At 43.1% G+C, this 20,659-nt stretch overlaps 1 protein-coding gene across 7 annotated transcripts; it reads right to left on the minus strand.

The window, feature by feature from the left end:
• Positions 1–3,760: 3,760 nt before the first annotated feature.
• ZNF334 (zinc finger protein 334) lies at positions 3,761–20,659 on the minus strand. Of its 7 annotated transcripts, none has more exons than XM_010591745.3 (5): positions 20,444–20,659; positions 11,148–11,206; positions 9,027–9,153; positions 8,599–8,691; positions 3,761–7,752 (listed from the first exon to the last, which is right to left on the minus strand). In XM_010591745.3, exons 2-5 carry the CDS (start codon positions 11,160–11,162, stop codon positions 5,936–5,938), a joined length of 2,052 nt encoding a protein of 683 aa, XP_010590047.1. In that variant the 5' UTR covers positions 11,163–11,206; positions 20,444–20,659; the 3' UTR covers positions 3,761–5,935. The 7 variants fall into 7 exon arrangements, with proteins under 7 accessions (XP_010590047.1, XP_003411801.1, XP_064132226.1 ...); XM_003411753.4 differs by lacking the exon at positions 20,444–20,659 and adding an exon at positions 20,207–20,319; XM_064276156.1 differs by lacking the exon at positions 20,444–20,659 and adding an exon at positions 20,207–20,262 and having other exon boundaries at positions 9,027–9,232.

Consider the following 20,659-nt stretch of genomic DNA (forward strand, 5'->3'; position numbering starts at 1 on the left):
AAGCCGGATTCAGAAGAGGATGTGGGAACAGGTATATCACTGCTGATGTCAGATGGATCTTGAATGAAAGCAGAGAATACCAGAAGGATGTTTACCTGTGTTTTACTGACTATGCAAAGGTATTTGACTGTGTGGATCACAACAAATTATGGGTAACAGTGCAAAGAATAGGAATTCCAGAACACTTAATTGTGCTCATGAGGAACCTGTACATAGATCAAGAGGTAATCGCTCGAACAAGGGGATACTGCATGGTTTAAAGGTGTGCATCAGGATTGTATCCTTTCACCGATGCTGATTCAACCTGTATACTGAACGAATAATCCGAGAAACTGGACTATATGAAGAAGAATGGGGCATCAGCACTGGAGGGAGGCTCATCAACAACCTGTGATAGGAAGATGATTCAACCTTGCTTGTTGAAAGTGGAGACTTGAAGCACTTACTGACGAAGATCAGGCTACAGCCTTCAATATTCATTGTACCTCAACATAAACAAAACAAAATTCCTCACAATTGGACGAGTAAGCAACATCATGATAAATGGAGAAAAGACTGAAGTTGTCAAGGATTTCATTTTACTTGGACCCATAATCAATGCCCACGGAAGCAGCAGTCAAGAAATCAAAAGACGCACTGCACTGCGCAAATTTCCTTCAAAAGACCTCTTTAAAGTGTTAAAAAGCAAAGATGTCACTTTAAGGACTAAGGTGCGTCTGACCCAAGCCACCGTATTTTCAATCAACTCATATGCATGTGAAAGCTGGACAATGAATAAGACTGAATTTACACCTTGAATTAGGCTGTTGGCAAAGAATATTGAACATACCACAGACTGCCAGAATGAACAAATCTATCTTAGAAAAAGTACAGTCAGAATGCTCTTTAGAAGCAAGGACGGCGAGACTTTGCCTCACACACTTTGGACATGTTGTCAAGAGGGCCCAGTCCCTGGAGAAGGCCATCATGCCTGGTAAGGTAAAGGGTCAGCAAAAAAGAGGAGACCCTCAATGAGATGGACAGACACAACGAGATGGCTGCAACAATGAGCTCTGACATAGCAATGATTGTGAGGATGGTGCAGAACTGGGCAGTTATTTCGTTCTGCTTTACATAGGGTCATCATGAATCATAACTTACTCGACAGCAAACAACAAAAACGTTATCAAGATGCTGGAAAATGATATATTCATGCCACAAGAACTTATTGGGTGCAGTGCATGAATATATATAGTTCGGACTCTCCTTCATGGCTAAGAATTTATGGCTAGAATATATTTCAATATATTAATGAAGATGTATACACATGATTGTTCTTCACAATTACATAAATAAATACAACTCAAATATCCAAATACATTACTGGTCCAGGCACTAATGGTACTGTCATATGGTAAAAGATTAAATTTCGGTAAAATTGATAAACCAGATATACATCTACTCATGTAAAACACCCCCAAGGAAAATATTTAAAATATAACCACTTTCAAAAGTTGCTATATTATATATACATAAAACTTTAAAATCTTCCTGTATATATAGAGACAGTGATTTTAAAGGACCTTAATGGGAAAAGAAAACACTTTAATCCATGCTTAGTATTTCATGTGATTTTTTTCAGATTTTTAAAGCTTTTCTGTTTGGGTTATTAAAATTTCAATGAATCACTTTTATAATTATAAATAACTAGTATTTCAAGTTTAAAGAAATAAAAAATTCTTCAGAGTCTATATGTTAACCACAAAAATATTATTGTATTTGGGATAGCACTGTACATGCATTCCTCCACCTCTGCAAACTCCTAGTTCCCATTCTACCCCTCCAAAGGCCACAGCCACCGAAGCCTTGTCCCGTTTACTCTCCTGTGATGGTTAAGGTTGTGTGTCAATTTGGCTGGGCCATGATCCTCAGTGGTTTGGCAGCTATGATGTAGTTTTGCAGCTTTTTAATGATGTAATCACCTCCATGATGAGATTTGTTACGAGCAGCCAATCAGGTGAAAATGAGTTTCCTTGGGGGTGTAGCCTGCATCCAATATAGGTGGACATTCTGGCAAGGGTTGCTGGCTTTTGGTTGCTCTGGATCCTGCAGCTAGCTCCTGTTCACCTGACCTCCGCTTCTTGGGACTTAAGCTCGAATTTTACCTGCCATCTTACCTGCTGTTCTTGGGATTCGTCAGCCTCCACACCCTGTGAGCCAGAGGCCTGCTGTCTGATCTGCTGATTTTGGATCTACCAGCATCTGTGGCTACGTAAGTTCATAGAGGCCTCCCGCCTGACCCACGGACTTGGGACTTTTCAGCCTCTACAACTGCGAGAGCCATTTCCTTTACATAAATCTTTATATATTTATATGCTGCACTGGTTTTGCTTCTCTAGAGAACTTGGCCTAAGACACCTCCCCAATGCTAATTAAGGAGCCCTGGTGGCGCAGTGACTAAATATTAGCCGCTGACTGCAAGGTCATTGATTTGAACCCACTAGCCGCTCTGTGGGAGAAAGATGTGGCAGTCTGCTTCCATAAAAAGCATTTTGGCTGTAGTTTTTCCAGAATAGATTTGTTTATTCTTCTGGCAGTCCACAGTATATTCGATACATTCTTCGCCAACACCATAACTCAAAGGCATCAGTAATTCTTCAGTCTTCTTTATTCATTGTCCAGCTTTCACAGGCATATGAGGTGACTGAAAATACAATGGCGTGGGTCAGGCGCATCTTAGTCCTCAAAACAACATCTTTGCTTTTTAACACTTTAAGGAAGTCTTTTGCAGCCGATTTGCCCAATGCAATGTATCGTTTGATTTCTTGACTGTTAAGACAATGTTCTGCTGCTATTCGTAAGGTTTTTACTGTCTAATTTTTTCAGAAGTAGACCTCCAGGTCCTTCTTCCTAGTCTGTCTTAGTCTGGAAGCTCAGCAGAAACCTGCTCACCATGGGTTACTGTCATGAATTGTGTCCCCTCAAAATATGTCAGCTTGGGTAGGTCGTGATTCCCAATATTGTACGATTGTCCACCGTTTTGTCATCTGATGTGATATCCCTATGTGTTGTACATCCTCTATGGTGTTAATGAGATGCGATCAGTGGCAGTTATGTAAACTCAACCTACAAGATTAATCTACAATTTAAACCAATCTCTTTTGAGAAGTAAACAGAGAGACAGGGGGACCTCATATGACCAAGAAAGCAACACCGGGAGCAGAGTGTGTCCTTTGGACCCAAGGTTCCTGTACTGAGAAGCTCCTAGTCCAGGGGAAGATTGATGGCGAGTACCTTCCTCCAGAGCCAACAGAGAGATGAAGCCTTTCCCTGGAGCTCATGCCCTGAATTTGGACTACTAGCCTACCAGACTGTGAGAGAATAAACTTCTGTGTTGAAGTCATTCACTCCTGGTATTTCTGTTATAGCAGCACTAGATAACTAAGACGGTGACCCTGCTGGTATTTGAAATATCAGTCAGTGGCACAGCTTCTGGCATCACAGCAACACACAAGCCACCACAGTACAACAAACTGGTAAGACATGTGGGGATTTAGGGCTAGCAACCAGGAAAATCTCCAGCATCCCTAGTCCTGAAGGGGAAAGGCGAGTGTGGTGACGCTGTAATGTGGCAACTTGGCCAGGCTGAACTATGTTCTCCAGAACTCCCTTCCCTGTTTATTTCCAGTTACAGTGAGCCACAAGGGAATTTTTGTGTGAAATTTGGAGGATGGAAGTGGAGAAGTATTTTGTTCTTATGCTCAAAAAGTCACAGCAAGACTTTTGTAATTTGCGCTTTATTTCTTATCTGCTGGCTTTCCTGGTAGGTGTGCGGCAATGATCAGGCCCACAACTGCTCTACCTTCCCTAGGATTATTTAGCGTTTCCACCTCCTGGGACAGGTGTGTGTTTAGCAGCATGATGAAGGGCACCAGCTTCTGTAGGACACCTATCTTAGTCATCTAGCCTGCTATAACAGAAATACAAGTGGACAGCTTTAACAAAGAGAAATTTACTCTCTCACAGTCTAGTAGGCTATAAGTCCAAATTCAGGGTGTTAGCTGCAGGGGAAGGCTTTCTCTGTCAGCTCTGGAGGAAGGTCCTTGTCATCAATCTTCCCCCAGACTAGGAGCTTCCCCGTGAAGGAACCCTGGGTCTAAAGGACGCTCTCTGCTCCCGGCACTGCTTTCTTGGTGGTATGAGGTCCCCCAACTCTCTGCTTGCTTCTCTTTCATCTCCTGTAAGATAAAAGGTAGTACAAGCCACACCCCAGTGAAACTCTCTTTACATTGGATCAGGGATGTGATCTGAGCAAGGGTGTTATATACCACCCTAACCCTCTTTAACCGCAGGCAGAGATTATGATTTATAACACACAGGAAAACTACAAAATGGAGGTCAACCACACAATATTGGGAATTATGGCCTAACCAAATTGACACATATTTTGGGGGGAAACAATTCAATCCATGACACTCCAACCTCTGGCCCCGCCAAATTCATGTCCTTGCTACGTGTAAGACACATTTACCCTATCACATCAGAACAAAAGTTTTAAATCCACTCCAAGTCCAAAATCCAAAACTTCCTCTTCTCTGTGAAATCTAGAATACAAGTTATCTGCTTCCAAAGTACAATGGCAGACACTTCCATTACAAATGGGAGAAACTGCAGAGAAAGAAGGGATAACAGACACCAAGCAAGTTAGCAGAACACATTACATTAGCCCTCAAGCCTTGAAAATAATCCTCTGTCCTCTGAGGCCAGGAACACAATGGTCCTGCCCTCCAGACTCTAGGTGTTAGCCATACTCTCCAGATTCTGAGTGGAGGCCCCTCGGCTCTGGGCTTTAGCTCCACCTTCCAGGCCCACTGGGATGGCAATTCTGCTTCCTCAGCTTTAGGTGCACCATTCTCCTAATCCATCTGAGTGGCGACTCCATGCATTTCAAGGTTGAAGACAATGAGGACTGAGAGATGTTCCAGTCTTTGTGAATGGTGACCCCAAATTTCATAGTAGAACTGTCCTCCAGAGTTTTCAAGATGTTTTTTGGAAGTAAATTGTCAAGGCTTTCTTCTGAGGCACCTATGGGTAGACTCAAACCTCCAACCTTTTAGTCAGCAGCTGAGTGTGTTATGTTTGCACCACCAAGGGACTCCCAAGTAGGTATCAGGGAGACACATACTTTCTGGATTCAAAAACTATCAGAATTCTCTTTGTTGCTCAAAGCTGCTTATCTCTGTATTTTTTTCCTACAGCATCACTGTTTTCTAGACTTGGCTGCTGGAAGGTCCAGCATCACATATTAGCTATCCTGCGCCTACCTCCCACTAGAAAAATCTAAGGAAGGGCTCTCATTAGCTCAACTTTATCAAATGATCATCTCTGGTACAATCACTGTGAGGTCAGGAGGATGGGGTGCCATGGTTAGACCTCTTGACCTAATTGCCACCCCTGAGGATAAAGAGACTGGGTCTTACTAGAAAACATGGAGACAGAATGAGAAGACAAAAGCCAAGCTGCCTGATCTGAGAATTTAATACACTATAAATTGAGAAATTTTAAATTGTTTAATCAGCATATGAACAATAGCATTGATTGGGAATAAAGTAAGATTAGCTCCTCACACCTCATAATATACACTTTTCAAGTAACACTGTGGAGGGAAATCAACTAATAACGAAAAAACAATAATTTTACTTAAATAATTTTCATTATTTTAAAAGGGAGGCACACTTAGTGTGTTTGAATTAAACATTTTCACAGTTCACACTGAATGTTCCACTACATTTATTAAACACACTGTATTTCTCTACTGTGTGAATTCTCTGATGTACAGTGTTGGCTTATGGCAGAAACATCTCCTATATTCCTTACATTCATCAGATTTCATATATCTGCAAGTATTCACAGCATTTTAGCCTTTTGTAAATTATTTTATTTGCTTTTCTGTCATCTATTCCTTATGAGTTTTCTGATGTAAAAGGAAATTTGATTTGTGGCGAAATGTTTTCTCACATTTATTACATTCATAGGGTTTCTCCCCTGTGTGTATCTTCTGATGTTCAGTGAAAGTCCACAGCTGACGGTATGTTTTCCCACATTCATTACATTCATATGGTTTCTCTCCTGTGTGAATTCTCTGATGTACCCTGAGGGTTGATTTATGGCAGAAGGCTTTCCCACATTCATAACATTCATATGGTTTCTCCCCAGTGTGAGTTCGCTGATGTTCAATGAAGGAGAACTTCTGACAGAAGGTTTTCCCACATTCGTTACATTCATAGGGTCTCTCTCCTGTGTGGGTTCTCTGATGGTGAGTGAGGGCTGACTTCCGGCAGTAAGTTCTCCCACATTCATTACATTCATATGGTTTCTCCCATATAGTTCTCTGATGTACAATTAAGTGTGAGCTTTTGCTGATGGCATGCCTACGTTCATTACACTCATAAAGATTCTCCTTTGTGTACATTCTCTTATGTTCCTTGTGGTTTGCCTTCACGCCAAATGTTCTACCACATTTATTAAACATACTGTGTTTCTCTCCTGTGTGAGTTCTCTGATGTATAGTGAGTGTGGACTTACGGCAGAAACATTTCCCACATTCATTACATTCATAGGATTTCTCTCTTCTATGAGTTATCTGATGTACAACGAGGGCTGATTTGGTACACAAAAATTTTCCACACTGACTGCATTCATAGGGTTTCTCTCCTGTATGAGTTCTCCGATGCACGTTGAGGGCTGACTGACAAAAGAAGGTTTTCCCACATTCATTACATTCATAGGGTCTCTCCCCTGTGTGAATTCTCTGATGTGCAGTAAGGGCTGACTGGCAAAAGAAGGTTTTCCCACATTCATTACATTCATTTGGTTTCTCTCCTCTGTGAGTTCTTTCATGTACAACAAGGTAAGATTTCTTGCTGAAGGCATTCCCACATTCCTTACATTCATAAGGTTTCTCCCCCGTGTGGGACCTGAAATGTTCAGTGAGGGATGACTTCCGAAAGAAGGTCTTTCCACATTCATTACACTCATGAGATTTCTCCCCCCTATGAATTTTCTGATGTACAATGAGGGCTGATTTGTCAGTGAAAGTCTTCCTGCATTCATTGCATTCATAAGGTCTCTCTCCAGTATGAACTCTTTGGTGTCGAGTGAGGTGTGTCTTCACACGAAATGTTTTCCTACAATCATTACAAACATAGGGTTTCTCCCCTGTATGAATTCTCTGATGTACAATGAGGTTAGACTTCTTAGAAAAAGTTTTCTTACATTCATTGCATTCATTTGGCTTCCTTTCACTACATACACTCTTTTGTGTAAGGAGGACTGTCCTCCTGAGGAAGCTTTTCCCACATTCATTATAGTCATAAGGTTGCTTCAGAGCCTGAATGTTCTGGTGCAGAATACGCTCTTCACTTTGAGTTCTGGCTTTCCTAATTTGATTATATGTGTACTTTTTCATTCCGGGATGAGTTTTCTCATGCTTAGTATGGAATAGTGGTTTCCCACATCCACTATATTCATCAGGAATCCTTTTAAAATAGCTTTTCTTTACAATAATTACTTCTGAATTAGTTTTTAAACTGTTTTCACATGAATCATATTTATAGGGTATTTTTCTTGAAGGAACAATATTCATGTCCAGATTAAATGTTTTCCCAAATACATTAGCTTTCTCTGTAATCAGTGTATTGTTGCTGAAGAATACGATCTGCATCAGATGTTTGTTTTGAATGCCCTCATTCTTCTTTAAGGCACCATCAACTTCTAGAAAGGAGCACAATTAATAATTTGTGAGTCTTTACACATCTGCCATGAAAAAGAGAATTTCTTACAAATGCCTTGTCGTGGGGGACTGGGCTTCAGGCCTAGCCTCCTAGGACTGAAGAAATGTCAAGTCTGAAATGCCTTGATTGCCTCATCCTAGTTCCAACTCTGGGGCTGGGAATGGAAAGTGAGACTGAGTTAATTCTCAGATAAATGAAGAGAAAATGGAAGGCAACTAAAAAGGTCATGCAAGTTAATCAAGATTTATTTTTTTAAGACAGATCTACAAATATCTGAAAATAAAACAAGTCCATGACAAGAGGGTAAAGTAGGCAACAGAGAATGCTACAGAAATGAAGTTTAAAGCAGAGTAAAAGAGGGATTTGCTTCTAGGGATAAGTAACTCGGTAGCAAAAGTCTTTATGAATTTCAATTACGGAAGGAGTGCGTTTATTCAGGGAGGATGACTTATATATCTATGGCATGACAGTTAACTGTCCTCAATCACTTCCAAAGGTCTAAAACCTATAAAAAGAGAGTCTTGAAAAACATTAAAAAGATGTCAACTATGATCAGTGACCACCTTGGAACTCTCATTTCCACTGATTTCTACCTGCTCTATCACCTTATAGGAGCCCTGGTGGTGCAGCAGTTAAGCGCTCGGCTGCTAACCAAAAGGTGGTTGGTTTGAACCCACCAGCTACTCCACAGGAGAAAGATTCAGAAGCCTACTTCTATAAAGAGTACAGTCTTGGAAACCCCACAGGGCAGCTCTACACTGTCCTATGGGGTCATGATCAGTTGAAATCAACTCAATGGCAATTAATTAGTTATCACCTTACTCACCGGGGTAGTTCTGACTTGAGAATTCCTCCTCTATCCATGGTTCTTCTCCTTGCTCCAGTTTGAAGATCACATCTGGTTTGCTAACATGATATCCTGTTAATGGGAAATGATATAGAAACTGGACCAAGCTCTTCGGACTTCGGGAACTCTTAAGGGTGAAGGAAGTTCAGCTTCAGAAGCTACACAATGAAGATGCCCAACAATAGCTCTGTAAAGCTAGAAGCTTTTGGTAAGAATGCTGGCACGGGAGAGTGCGGGGAGAAGGTAAGGAACAGTGAATACACACATATATTTCTATTACCTGAAAGGGTTTAATCATCTTTCTCCCTGATACTCAAGGCTAAATAATTAAATTCTAGAAATACGACTTATTTTTTGGCACAGAGGGAATGCATGCTCTTAGGAGTTACACAGACAGCTGTGCTTACCCACTGAGACTAGGTTGCTATAGTTCTCCAGCATCACATCCCTGTAAAGGAGCTTCTGAGCAGGGTCCAGCTGCTGCCACTCCTCCTGGGTGAAGTCCACAGTGAGGTCCTTAAATGAAACTGATCCCTGAGAAAAGATGCTTAGTCTGAAGTGATCATAATTGAGTGACATCAAGTATATGGGAACATCAAATATAAGGTGGCCACTGTTAGGGATAATGAAAAGCAAAATGGAGACATACTTTGTGGGAGGGAAAAAAAATTAGCAATAACCTGTTACTGTGTTCATTTTTTAAATTTAAGAACTTTACTGAGCTTTTATACCATGTTCCTGGAACTCTTGTAATTTCTCAGATTACTAACTCACACAAAATATTGGTCCTGCTCCTAAGGCGTAAACATTCTAAAAGGGAGACATAAACAGAAATGTACACCTGCAATAAGAAGCGATGACAAACATATGCACAAGATAAAGGGCGGTCACAAAAGGAGAAAGCTAGTTCCATTTTGTGTTATCAGGCTTCTTTAAAGGGGCTAATAATGTTAGTCCTGAAACATAGTGTGTTTGTAGGAATGTGAGCATTAAAAAATACATACAGGCATAAAATACACATGGGAAGGTCAAAGAGCTACAAATATCTCAGTATGAAAGGATAATGAGGAGCTGGGTGGTGATGAGATAAATGACCGAAAATTATTCAAGGAGTAGAGGTGACAGGGACTTTGTTCTATAATTAATAGCCTTGAAATTTTTTAAATGGTACAACACATCAGAAAATGTTTGCATATACAACCAACATGTACATTTACTTAGAAATTACGATATATACTTTAAGCAGTACGTTAATATCAATACAGCTTAATTTTTTTCTCATTCCTTTTAGACAAAATATCAATGTGAACAGAAACCAATGGATCCCTGGGGTGCTCCCTATTCTCTGATTTAGGTACCACTGTTGTGTACAGAAAGCTATATAAATATTTGTAAGCAATCATTACAGTTATGTGATCAAATTTATATTTTAGAAGCTATGCTCTAGTATGTTATTACTGTTGGGTGCCATCAAGTCAATTCTGACTCACAGCGACCCCATGTGACAGAGTAGAACTGCATCATAGGGTTTTCTTGGCTGTAATCTCTATGGAAGCAGATTGTCAGGTCTTTCTCCAGTAGAGCGGCTAGGTGGGTTTTAACTACAATCTTTCGATTAGCACCTGAGCCACTGCGCTACCAGGGCTCCTTGCTCTGCTATAGGGGTTGGCAAACTACAGCCTGTAGCCAAACCTAGTCCATTGTGAACCAAATCTGGTCACACCCATTTGTACACTCATTATCCGTCATGCTATAACAGCTGAGCTGAGTAGTTTGGACAGAGACCATATGGCCATCAAAGCCAAAAAATATTTCATATCTGGCTCTTTTAAGAAAATATTTGCAATCCCCTTCTCTAGAAAACTGGAAAGTAAATTAATGGTCATGTTAGGGAAAAATTGTTTCCTGTAAAACCTGTAGTAAAAGTACAGCTGAAAGTCACTGAAATGTACATGTAAAAAACATTGAATTGGCAAATGTGTTTTATATATACATATTTTACAACAATTAAAAACGTATAGCTGAAAAAAATAGTTTAAAGAATTATTTGGGGAACATGCAATCTGTTCTAGGTTTTATTTATCCGGTGATCAAAGAGTACTATCAGAATGCTGTATACTCAGACAATAATGAATTGATCCTCTGTGATTACTGTGCTCTGTCTGGGTCTAGAAGTCACAGGAAGCCTACTGGGTTTCTTTCACAACTATTTCTGGCAAGGCTGCCCTCTGCATCACTTTTCGAAGATTATCTAAGAAAATGTTTAAACATCAGTAACAGGAACACTGTACTAATGGCCAAGGTTAAGGCCGAACTCATATTGCCTGGGCCTTTTTATCTCAACTTGAATAATTCTAAAGGAACATGGTGTCTGTATATTTATGTCAACTTTTCCAGTGTTGTGATACTCTTATTTTCTCTGATGCTGAATTTTACACATTTCTACTATTTCATCTGAATGTACAAACTCTTACAAATCTCTTGAAAACCACTGCAAAATGTGGGAAGTAAATACCTAAGCAACTTACGTGGGATTTATTCATTTTCAGATACTCTTGGGAAAGGGCCAAGAATGGCGAAGCCAGAGCTGGGTAAGGAAGAAGAGGGAATGGAAACATGAGAAGTCTAATACAGTAGTTCTTACAATTACTTACCAAGATATCTGCAAACCCATTTAAGAAAATGGCCCTTAACCCATCTGAAGTTACGGGAAGCAACATGGTGAGGGATTATCCATTTAATTTGAAATGATCACACATAGGTTATCTTACTATGTGTATGTAAACAAATGTTTTCTACTAAATTACTCTTAATTACTCCATTGGAAAAAGTTAAAAATAACCTGTGAAGCCAATAATAGGGAATTGGGTCAATAAAATTAGGAAATACAACATCTGGGACACTATCCCAGCATTAAAATTAATTCTAGAATTAAAATATTATTGACATTGGAAAATGCTGATATTATGTCACTGTTTGGTTTCCGTTAGTTACTGTTTCACAAGAAGTTTTTTTTTTTTTTTTTTTTTACTAAGAAACTTGTTTTAACTTGAATGTGGTAGAGGACAGAGCCCTGACCTGGGAATCAAGAGAGCTGAATTCAATTCTTCCTGTCACTACCAAACTGTATGACTTTGCATAAGGTATTTACCTTCCATGTGCTAATTTTAAAATAGGCAAAATTAAATAATCTTTAAAGACCTTTTCCTTTACTTCCATTGTCTGATTATATAAGGGAGGAACTCAATAAATGTCAGCTTGATGATAGACATGGTTTGAGAGAAGCTCAGAATAAACAGAAAGGCAGAGTGGAGATTGTAGGGGACTGCATTTATCTTTAGGACGTGACGGAGAAAGAATTTCCTTAGCTACGGCTGGTACCCCTTCTCTCTCATGAAATATCTTTTCCTGTCAAATCTGCACCCTGCCCATCCCTTCAATTTCAGCTCACACCTTTCTTCTGAAAACTAATTGGAAGCTTTTCTGAGCCACAGTAATTGATGGTCTCAGAATCTGAGGGTACCACCAGGCCTTGCTTGTACTGGAGAGGAAAATTCTTACCTGGTAACTCTCAAATGTGCGCCTTTCTGGGATTTTCCTGCCTCTGCCTTGAAATTTTGTGGTAAAGTTTCAGTTCAGGAACGTGTTCTTCCAGGTGTTATTTCTGTTCCTGGACCTTCTGCTTTTTACTTAACTGCAGTGGTTTTGTTTCAAGGGCACTTAGGACTTGGGCTTAGAGGCCAGATTTATATAAACTGGAACCTGCATTGGGGTGCCAAGATTCTAGTGTATGGTTAGTTGGACCTTTCCTAAAATCCATTCAGGGCTACTGACGAGTGAGATTATACTGCATGAGGCAGGAAGAGCCTAGAAGCCTTGATTATGCCTTCTGACCTAAGGCAAACAGGTCAAATGGTCTGACTGTCACAAGACATGGAATTACTTCCTGGGGCACACAAAGGCAAGTCACTGTGCCAAGGAAAACACAATGGGTGTGGGAAGAAGGGGACGGACATTACAAAGACCATGAGACTACAAGTAAAATAGACCTGGTTCTAAAACTCAACCCATTCACTAGCTAGCTGTCCAACACTAAGTAAACCACTTTAACTCTTTGCAAAAAAGGGTTTTTAAAATGTGTTCCAACAGGGGTGGTAATGCCAACCTCACAGACTGGTTGGGAGTCTTGAGGGAGATATCTAAAAGTCTGTGTAGCACTGACAGCATCAAGGAATATTATTATGAGGGTTTATGTTCTGGGCTTGATGCTTCACAGTGCTATCTTGTCTAACCTCAGAACAACCTAGGAGGCAAATACTATTCCCATGCTCAGTTTACAGATGAAAAGAAAGGATTAGAGAGTTTAAATACCAGGCTCAGAGATGTAGCGCTATTTTGTGGCAGGACTGGAATGGAACCCAGAGGAAGCCGAGGCCTGTGCCTCAATCACCCCAGTGTATTTGTTTCTTATCTAACCTTGAACTGAGGCCCAGGCCTGCACCTCAATCACCCCAGTGTCTCTCTGTTTCTTATTCAATCACCCTAGTGTATTTCTGTTTCTTACCCAGCCTCCCCCATACTCCTTGCTTAACTACTTTGCTAGTTTGTTTTACAGAAAAACTCCAGGTGTTTCAAGAAACCAAGGCCAGAGTGGTACACAATAACCAGCCTGAACCAGCCCCGTCCTGCAGAACATGTGTTGTCCAGTCGAATCATACCTGAATTACCTACATATGAGATTGATAAATATGTACAACTTCCTATATTATCACCCCAATAAAGACTGTAAACTACCCCCTGCTCAGGGAGTCAGATCTGGGCAAGCCTCTGGCTCCTTGCATTGCTGCTCTGCGACTGCTTTCTCTGAGACTTCCCCGAAAGCCGGGGTCCTGAATTTGGACTCCTAGCCTCCTAACTGTGAGAAAATAAATTTCTGTTTGTTCAAGCTGAAAAAAAAAAAACTGCTTTCTCCTTCCTCAAAACTTGGTGTGTCTCGTCTCTTGGCCTTACAGCGTGCCCGGCAGGGACACACTTGGTCCGGCAACAATTCGGAGCCCAATGTGAGGCATGTCAGGTCCTCCTGACCCTCTGCCCTTATCTTGGTGGCCCTTGGACAGTGACAGTGGCCCTCAGATGGGCCTCAGTGCACACCTGAACTCTATTTAGCCCAGAGGTGAATATTTTAACATCCGTCTGCAGCGTCCCCGGGCTGAGGTGCTTTCACTTTAAGGAAGGGAAACTAGTCCTGGTCTGAAGATGTGTCCTAGGTAGGTACAGATTACATTCTTTAGGTACACAAAAAGGGCTTGTCTGGGAGGTTGACGCAATTGAGGTCACCTGTCACCTGGCTGGCTATCTGGGAGGTTGAGGCTGCCGAGATTATCTCCATCGCCTAACTCGTGCCCTTTAAGATTTTGTACTCTGGGGTGTGTGCGTGGGTGTGTGCGTGTGCGTGTGTGTGGCGCCAGGGCTCTCTGGGAGGCTCAGGCAACCATGATCACCTCTGTCGCCTGGCTGGCTATCTGGGAGGTTGAGACTGCCAAGTTTATCTCCATCACCCCGGTCCAGTGTGTGTGTGTGTGCGTGTGTGCGCGTGTGCGTGGCCAGTGCAAAAGGAAGCTTTAAGTGAGGGTGAATGTGGTGTCTGAGTGCAAACGGGTAAGGAGGGTTCAGTAGCAGAACGCAGCCCTCGTGGCTGTATTCTAAAGAACTGGGGTCATTTTAGCTATGAACCTATGAAGATGAAGAAAATGATTTTCTTTTCTAACAGTGCCTGGCCACAATACCAATTTGGATCAGGTGAGAAGTGGCCAACGGATGGGAGTTTAGACAATGGTATTATTTCACAGCTAGATCTATTTTGTAAGAAAGAGGAGAAATGGGATGAAATCCCTTATGTTCAGGCTTTCATGTCTCTGTTTCAAAACAAGACCTTGCAGAAACAATGCAAGTTAATGGTTATGCAGCCTAAGGACAAACCTGACTCTAAGTCTAAGGAAGTCCTCCTAGACTCTGAGGACCCCATCCTCTTAGTCCCCTTTCCTCTCCATCAGCATCTCCGCTTTATCCTCCAGGGCCGCAGGTACCTCAGCCCAAGACCCTGCAGGCTGCCCGGCGGGGAGGCCCTCATTTTAAAGTCACCAAAGACCCCAGTCACTCTTTATCCTCCACTATCCACTGGGGCTCCAAGTGTCAGTCCGGGAAGGGCCTCTCCTGCCCACACCTGTAGTGGTGTACAGTTTGGTCAGTGGTCTGGCCTGGTCCTGGAGGGGCAATATCTTTTGAAGCAGATTCCAGCTGGGCTTGATCATCAAGGAAACCTTTGGGGTTTCGTTTGGACACATGTCCCTTTTACAACTGTACATCTGTTAAACTGGAAAAATAAGATGCCTACCTATCGGGAGGATCCTAAACAGATGGAGACGTTAGTAACTTCTGTATTTGCAGTCCATCATCCTAATTGGGCTGATAGTAATACGCTACTAACAACATTGCTGACTCCTGAAGAAAGACGCACGGTACCAGAAAAGGCTAAACAAGAGGTAGGAAGGCTACATAACTGGCAACCACAGAATTCTAGTAGAGGCCCTGGTGACCTGGCTATACCAGGGACTAATCTAGGATGGAGTCTGAATGATCCAGGAGACCAGGCTAGACTAAACTATATGAAAGAGTGCATCACTATAGGATTGCCAAAAGGAGCCCCAAGGCAGATTAACATCCGGAAAGTTCAGGAGGTAAGACAGGGCCCCAAGGAGAACCCTTCCACGTTCTTAGAATGAGTGTCTGAAGCCTATGGCCAATACGCTAACACTGATCTGGACAATCACCAGAATGCTTGCATTATTAATTTGACTTTCGTGAGCCAGAGCACCCCTGACATACGGTGCAAACTCCAGAAATTAGAAGGTGGACTAGGCATGAACATTTCTCAATTTGTAGAGACTGCTTTTAAGGTTTATAAATAACCGAGACGAGGCGCAGGAGAAACAGAGACAAAGAGATGAAACAACAGGCTGCCCCGCTGAGTTCTGTCCTGGAGGTCCGACACGAAGTCAACCCTGCTGGGTAAGTCCCTGTGGACCCCCAGTGAACAGGGGGTCAGCCAGCGAAGTTGAGGCCTCAGCAGTGTGCTTGCTGCAAGAAAGATGACCACTGGAAGGCATGCCCAGAATGGCCCAGTCAGGCACAACCAGAGAGAGCCAAGGAGATGGTAAGTAAGGCTGACGGTGACCAGGAATGACAGGCCCAGGGGCTCTGTCATAGACCAGGCAAACTCCTATCTCCCATGAGGAGCCCCAGGTAGCTATAACAGTGGGAAAACAGCCTGTCGAATTTCTGGTGGCCACAGGGGCTACTTACTCGGTCCTGAATGTTCCTAAGGCCCTTCTTTCCAGCAGAACAATGAACATCACCAGAGTCTCTGAGAAAACTGCATGTAAAAATTTCCTTCAGCCCCTTGAGTGTCAGGTAGGATGTACGGTTCTAACTTACAGTTTCTTGTCTATGCCTGAATGCCCTGTTTCTCTGCTTGGCTGAGACATACCAACCAAATTAAATGCTCAAGTTACCTTCTCAGCTGACCAACTCCAGGTGAATGTTAGTCCTGACCAAGCATGGGCCTCGCAGGCAGCTCTTGTGCGACTGCCTGCTGCTGACTTTGCAAAGGTGCCTGAAGAAATCTTATAACAGGTAAACCTGGAGGTGTGGGCTGCAAGAATACTGGGCACAGCTGTCACTGCAACACCAGTCAAGACAGGACTGAAACCCAGCTGTAAACCTCCCAATCTCAGATAATAATCCTTGAAGAAGAAAGCTAAAGAGGGAATTAAACCTTAATTGACACTTTCCTCATGCATGGATTAATCCGGCCATGTCAGTCACCATATAACACCCCTGTTCTCCCAGTGAAAAAGCCTGGCACAGGAGAATACTGGTTCACGCAGGATCTAAGGGCAATAAATCAGGTGGTAAAACACATTCATCCAGTGGTGCCCGATCCATATACCTTACCAGGAGGCTATGCTTCGTTTACAGTATTAGATCTAAAAGATGCCTTCTACTGTTTCCCACTAGAAACAGACTCACAAGAGATATTTGCCTTTGACGGGGAGGATCCCACATCCACGACCAAGACCCAGTTTTGCTGGATGGTTTTACCATAGGGGTCTAAAAACAATCCCACATTATCCAGAGAAGTGCTAGCCAGAGGTCTTTGAGACCCACCTCTAAAAGACAGTGCTATTCTATAATATGTAGATGATATCCTGACTGCCAGCCCTACTAAAGAAATCGCTGATAAAAACTCTAATAAAGTTTTAAATTTCTTAGAAGAGAGAGGATACAAAGTTTCAAAGAAAAAGGCCCTGGTTTCTGTTCAGAAAGTGAGGTATTTAGCATTTCAGCTGTCACAGGGACAGAGACAGCTGTTGCCAGAGAAACAAGAGGTGATAATCCCGGTGGCAGTTCCGACTACTAAGCACCAGTTTTGTGGATTCCTTGGCATGGCAGGATTCTATCAGATTTGGATACCCAATTTCGGGTTTATTGCAAAATCCCTTTACTAGGCAGTACAAGGGAAGGACTCTGATCCCCTAGACTGGACCCCTGAGTGTCAATAGGCTTTTGAACAAATAAAGGCAAAATTAGGATCTGCACCAGCCCTGGGTCTCCCAGATGCTGGGAAGCTGTTTGAACTGTTTGTGCATGGGAGGCAAGGAATGGCCCTAGGGATCCTTACTCAAAATCCGGGTCCTTGGAAGTGAACTGTAGCTTATTTCTCTGAGCAACTTGATGCTGCTTGCCACAGGGTGGCCCACATATCTGAGGGCTGTGGCTGCACCTTGCACCTTGTTGACTGAGGCTGGTTTTGACCCCTCATCATGTGCTCTCGCTGTTAGAACATAAAGGAGGATTCTGGTTAACAGCAGGCTGACTTGGAAGATATCAGGCAGCCTTAGTTGATAATCCTTATGTCACCTTGAAGGCTGTGTCAACTCTTAACTGGCCACTCTACTCTCAGTGACTGAAGGTGAAGGACAGATGTATGACTGCCTTGAAGTAACTGAGGAAGTATATTCCAGTGGCCCAGACTTTACTGACCAACCTTTAGACAACCCAGATTTAGAGCTGTTTACAGATGGGGGCAGTTCCACAGACAATGGCACTCACAAAGCTGGGTATGCGGTGGTGACCCTTTTTGAAACCAAGGAGGCTGGGGCATTGCCCCTAGGGACTTCAGCGCAGAAGACAGAAATAACTGCCTTAACCTGAGCCTTAGAATTAAGTGGTGGACACCAGGTGAACATTTTCACTGACTCTCGGTATACCTTTTCAGCGCTCCATGCCCATGGAGCAATCTGGAAAGAAAGAGATCTCCTAACCTCAGGAAGAAAAGAAAATAAACATGCAGAAGAAAGACTTAAATTATTAGAGGCAGTTAACTTGCTGACAGAAGTAGCAGTGATACACTGTCCTGGACATCTAAAAGGGAGACTCCATGATCGCAAAGGGCAAGCACTTGGCAGATGCTGCTGCCAAGCAAGCTGCCAAAACTAAACTTCCTGTAACTCTGATGACCACTCTGATCCCTGACCTGGACCTCACTGACTTGGACCCTGGGTATTCAGATGATGATTTAACATGAGCAGATGAATGGGGCTTTAACTGAAACCAGATTAAAGATAAGTGCATCCACAGTGAAGAAGGGGTAGTCCTAGTTCCTGCACACTTAATGCATGACCCTGTTTTGGCAGCCCATACTAGTACCCATTATAGGAGGGATGCCCTGTATGCCTGGTTAAGTAAACTTACTGCAGGACCAGACCTGTATAAAACCATCTAGGGGTGACACAAGGATGCATGATCCATGCTAAAATGAAGCCGAAGTGCAGCGCACCTCCAGTGGTCAAAGGAGTCCCAGCAAGAGGACTGGGGCCATGTGGTGAGTGGCAAGTAGACTTCACCGTTATGCCAATGACCCCAGGAGGAATTAAATACCTACTGTTATTATAGACACCTTCACCGGGAAGGTAGAAGCTTTACCTCGCCACACTAAAAAAACATCTTAAGTCAGTAAAGCTCTATTAAGAGAAATAATACCCAAATCTGGTCTGCCAGTTTCAATTCAAAGCAACAATAGAGGAGCCTTCATAGTCCAAATAGTCCAGCAGATAACAGGACTTTTAGGCATTAAATGGAGGCTACATTCTTCTTGGAGACCTCAGTCAAGAGGAAAAACTGAAAGGATGGACCACACCCTCAAGAAGACACTGGGCAAAATGTACGAAGAAACTAACTTAGATAGCACCCTTGCCACCTGTCCTATTGCAAGTCTGGGTTGCTCCCAGAAGCAGGCTTGGACTAAGTCCCTACGAAATGTTATATGGCAGACCATTCTCTGGGGTATGGCACCCTAGTTATATTAACAGGGGAGATCTTAAAATCGTTAAAGAATATTCTTAAACATGTACAAGCTCTATCTGCTATCCTAAAAGTTATTAACCAGTTTGCTTCCAGCAGGTTGTTGTAGCCCACAGATACTCCTCTCCACAACATATGTCCAGGCATTAGGTCCTCCTCAAGAACTGGAAAAACCGGACCCCCCGAGTCAGCACCAAGCCAAATAGACTGAGCCCTATGAAGTTGTGTTGACCACGCACTCCTCAGCTAAACTCAAGGGAGTTCGACCTTGGACCTATCATACTCGACTGAAGATAGTACCCATCTATGCAGTCAACCCTCCTCGGCCCGTCACCACACCTGTGCCACTGGAAACACTTTGGCAGGAAATGAAGACTCAAAAGGACCTGACCGACCTAACACTGGGTAGCTCTATCAACATACTGCTGAATATACCTGTGAACCTTAGATTCCTGTTTAAAAAAACCTACTAAAGATAAGTAATATGAAAGGAGATACTCTACTAGCTGTTTTAGTAAGTTTACTTCCTGTTTCGTTCTTACTTTCTACTTTATAAGTCTCTTTTGACTGTTTTCCTCTAATTCCGGGTTAAATCATGTTAATTGTCCTTAACTCTCTATCAAGCCTCACCCCAAGACGCTAAATCCCAGGATTCAAGCCTTCCCGTTCACTTTTGTGCTAATAATTGTATTAACAGTCTCCCCAGGTTTCAAGAATTCCTATGCGCTAATAATTATGTCCTCCAGGTATCCTAAAGCCCAGCAAACAGCACAAACCTGTCTTTTTTGTGGGATATTCCGCAGTAACCCTGTGAGCTCCCGCCCAGGTTTGTGTCGGTGTGTCTTGTCTCTTGGCCTTACAGCTCACCGGGCAGGGACCCACTTGGTCCAGCAACACAAACATCTTGCTCTTAAACCGTCTTGTAACAATGCAGACATCTCCGCCCTCCTCCGCCAAGTCCCCACTGAAATGTCTTTTCCAACCAAATCTCCACCTGCCCATTGCCTTCAACTGTAGCTTACCTCTTTCTTGTCATAAATACTAAGTAAAATAACTACTATAACAATAAAACGTAATTCTCGTCATAAAGATGCGTTCTCTTCCCCGTTGCCCTCTACCACCCTCCCCAGCCGGCAGGATGCAGGTCGGCTGCAGGACCACGTACCTCAGCGGAACTTCTGGAACCAGATTTTAGCCATTGGGATGCACAAACCTTTCACCTTCCCAGAGCACCTTTTTCGGAAAAAGGAGGGCCACGGGCAGAGCCTACCCTGGGACCCGCAGATTAGAAACCCAGACGTATCCCCGCTGCCTTTCTCCGAGGCCGATGCCCGCTGGGCGATCTTCCTCCAGACGGATGCGGACCGAGCGAGTCCCCCAGCGGCGACCCGTCTCCACTCACCCCGAACCTTCCCGCCGGCTCCCCAGTGCTCGGAGCTCTCCGCCAGCCCTTGCTCTAACTTGTGGGTGCACCCGCTTCGCTTCCAGCTCCGGGCCGGGCCCGGGTCTCCGGGGGAAGGAGAGCTCAGACCCTGCTCCGCAAGAGCCCGGGGCGCCCAGCTGGAGAACCGGAAGCAGCGCACGCGCGGAAGAGGCCTCTGCGCCGCTGTTCCCAGGG

Source organism: Loxodonta africana, chromosome 24, assembly GCF_030014295.1.
Source record: "Loxodonta africana isolate mLoxAfr1 chromosome 24, mLoxAfr1.hap2, whole genome shotgun sequence".
Taxonomy (NCBI): domain Eukaryota; kingdom Metazoa; phylum Chordata; class Mammalia; order Proboscidea; family Elephantidae; genus Loxodonta; species Loxodonta africana.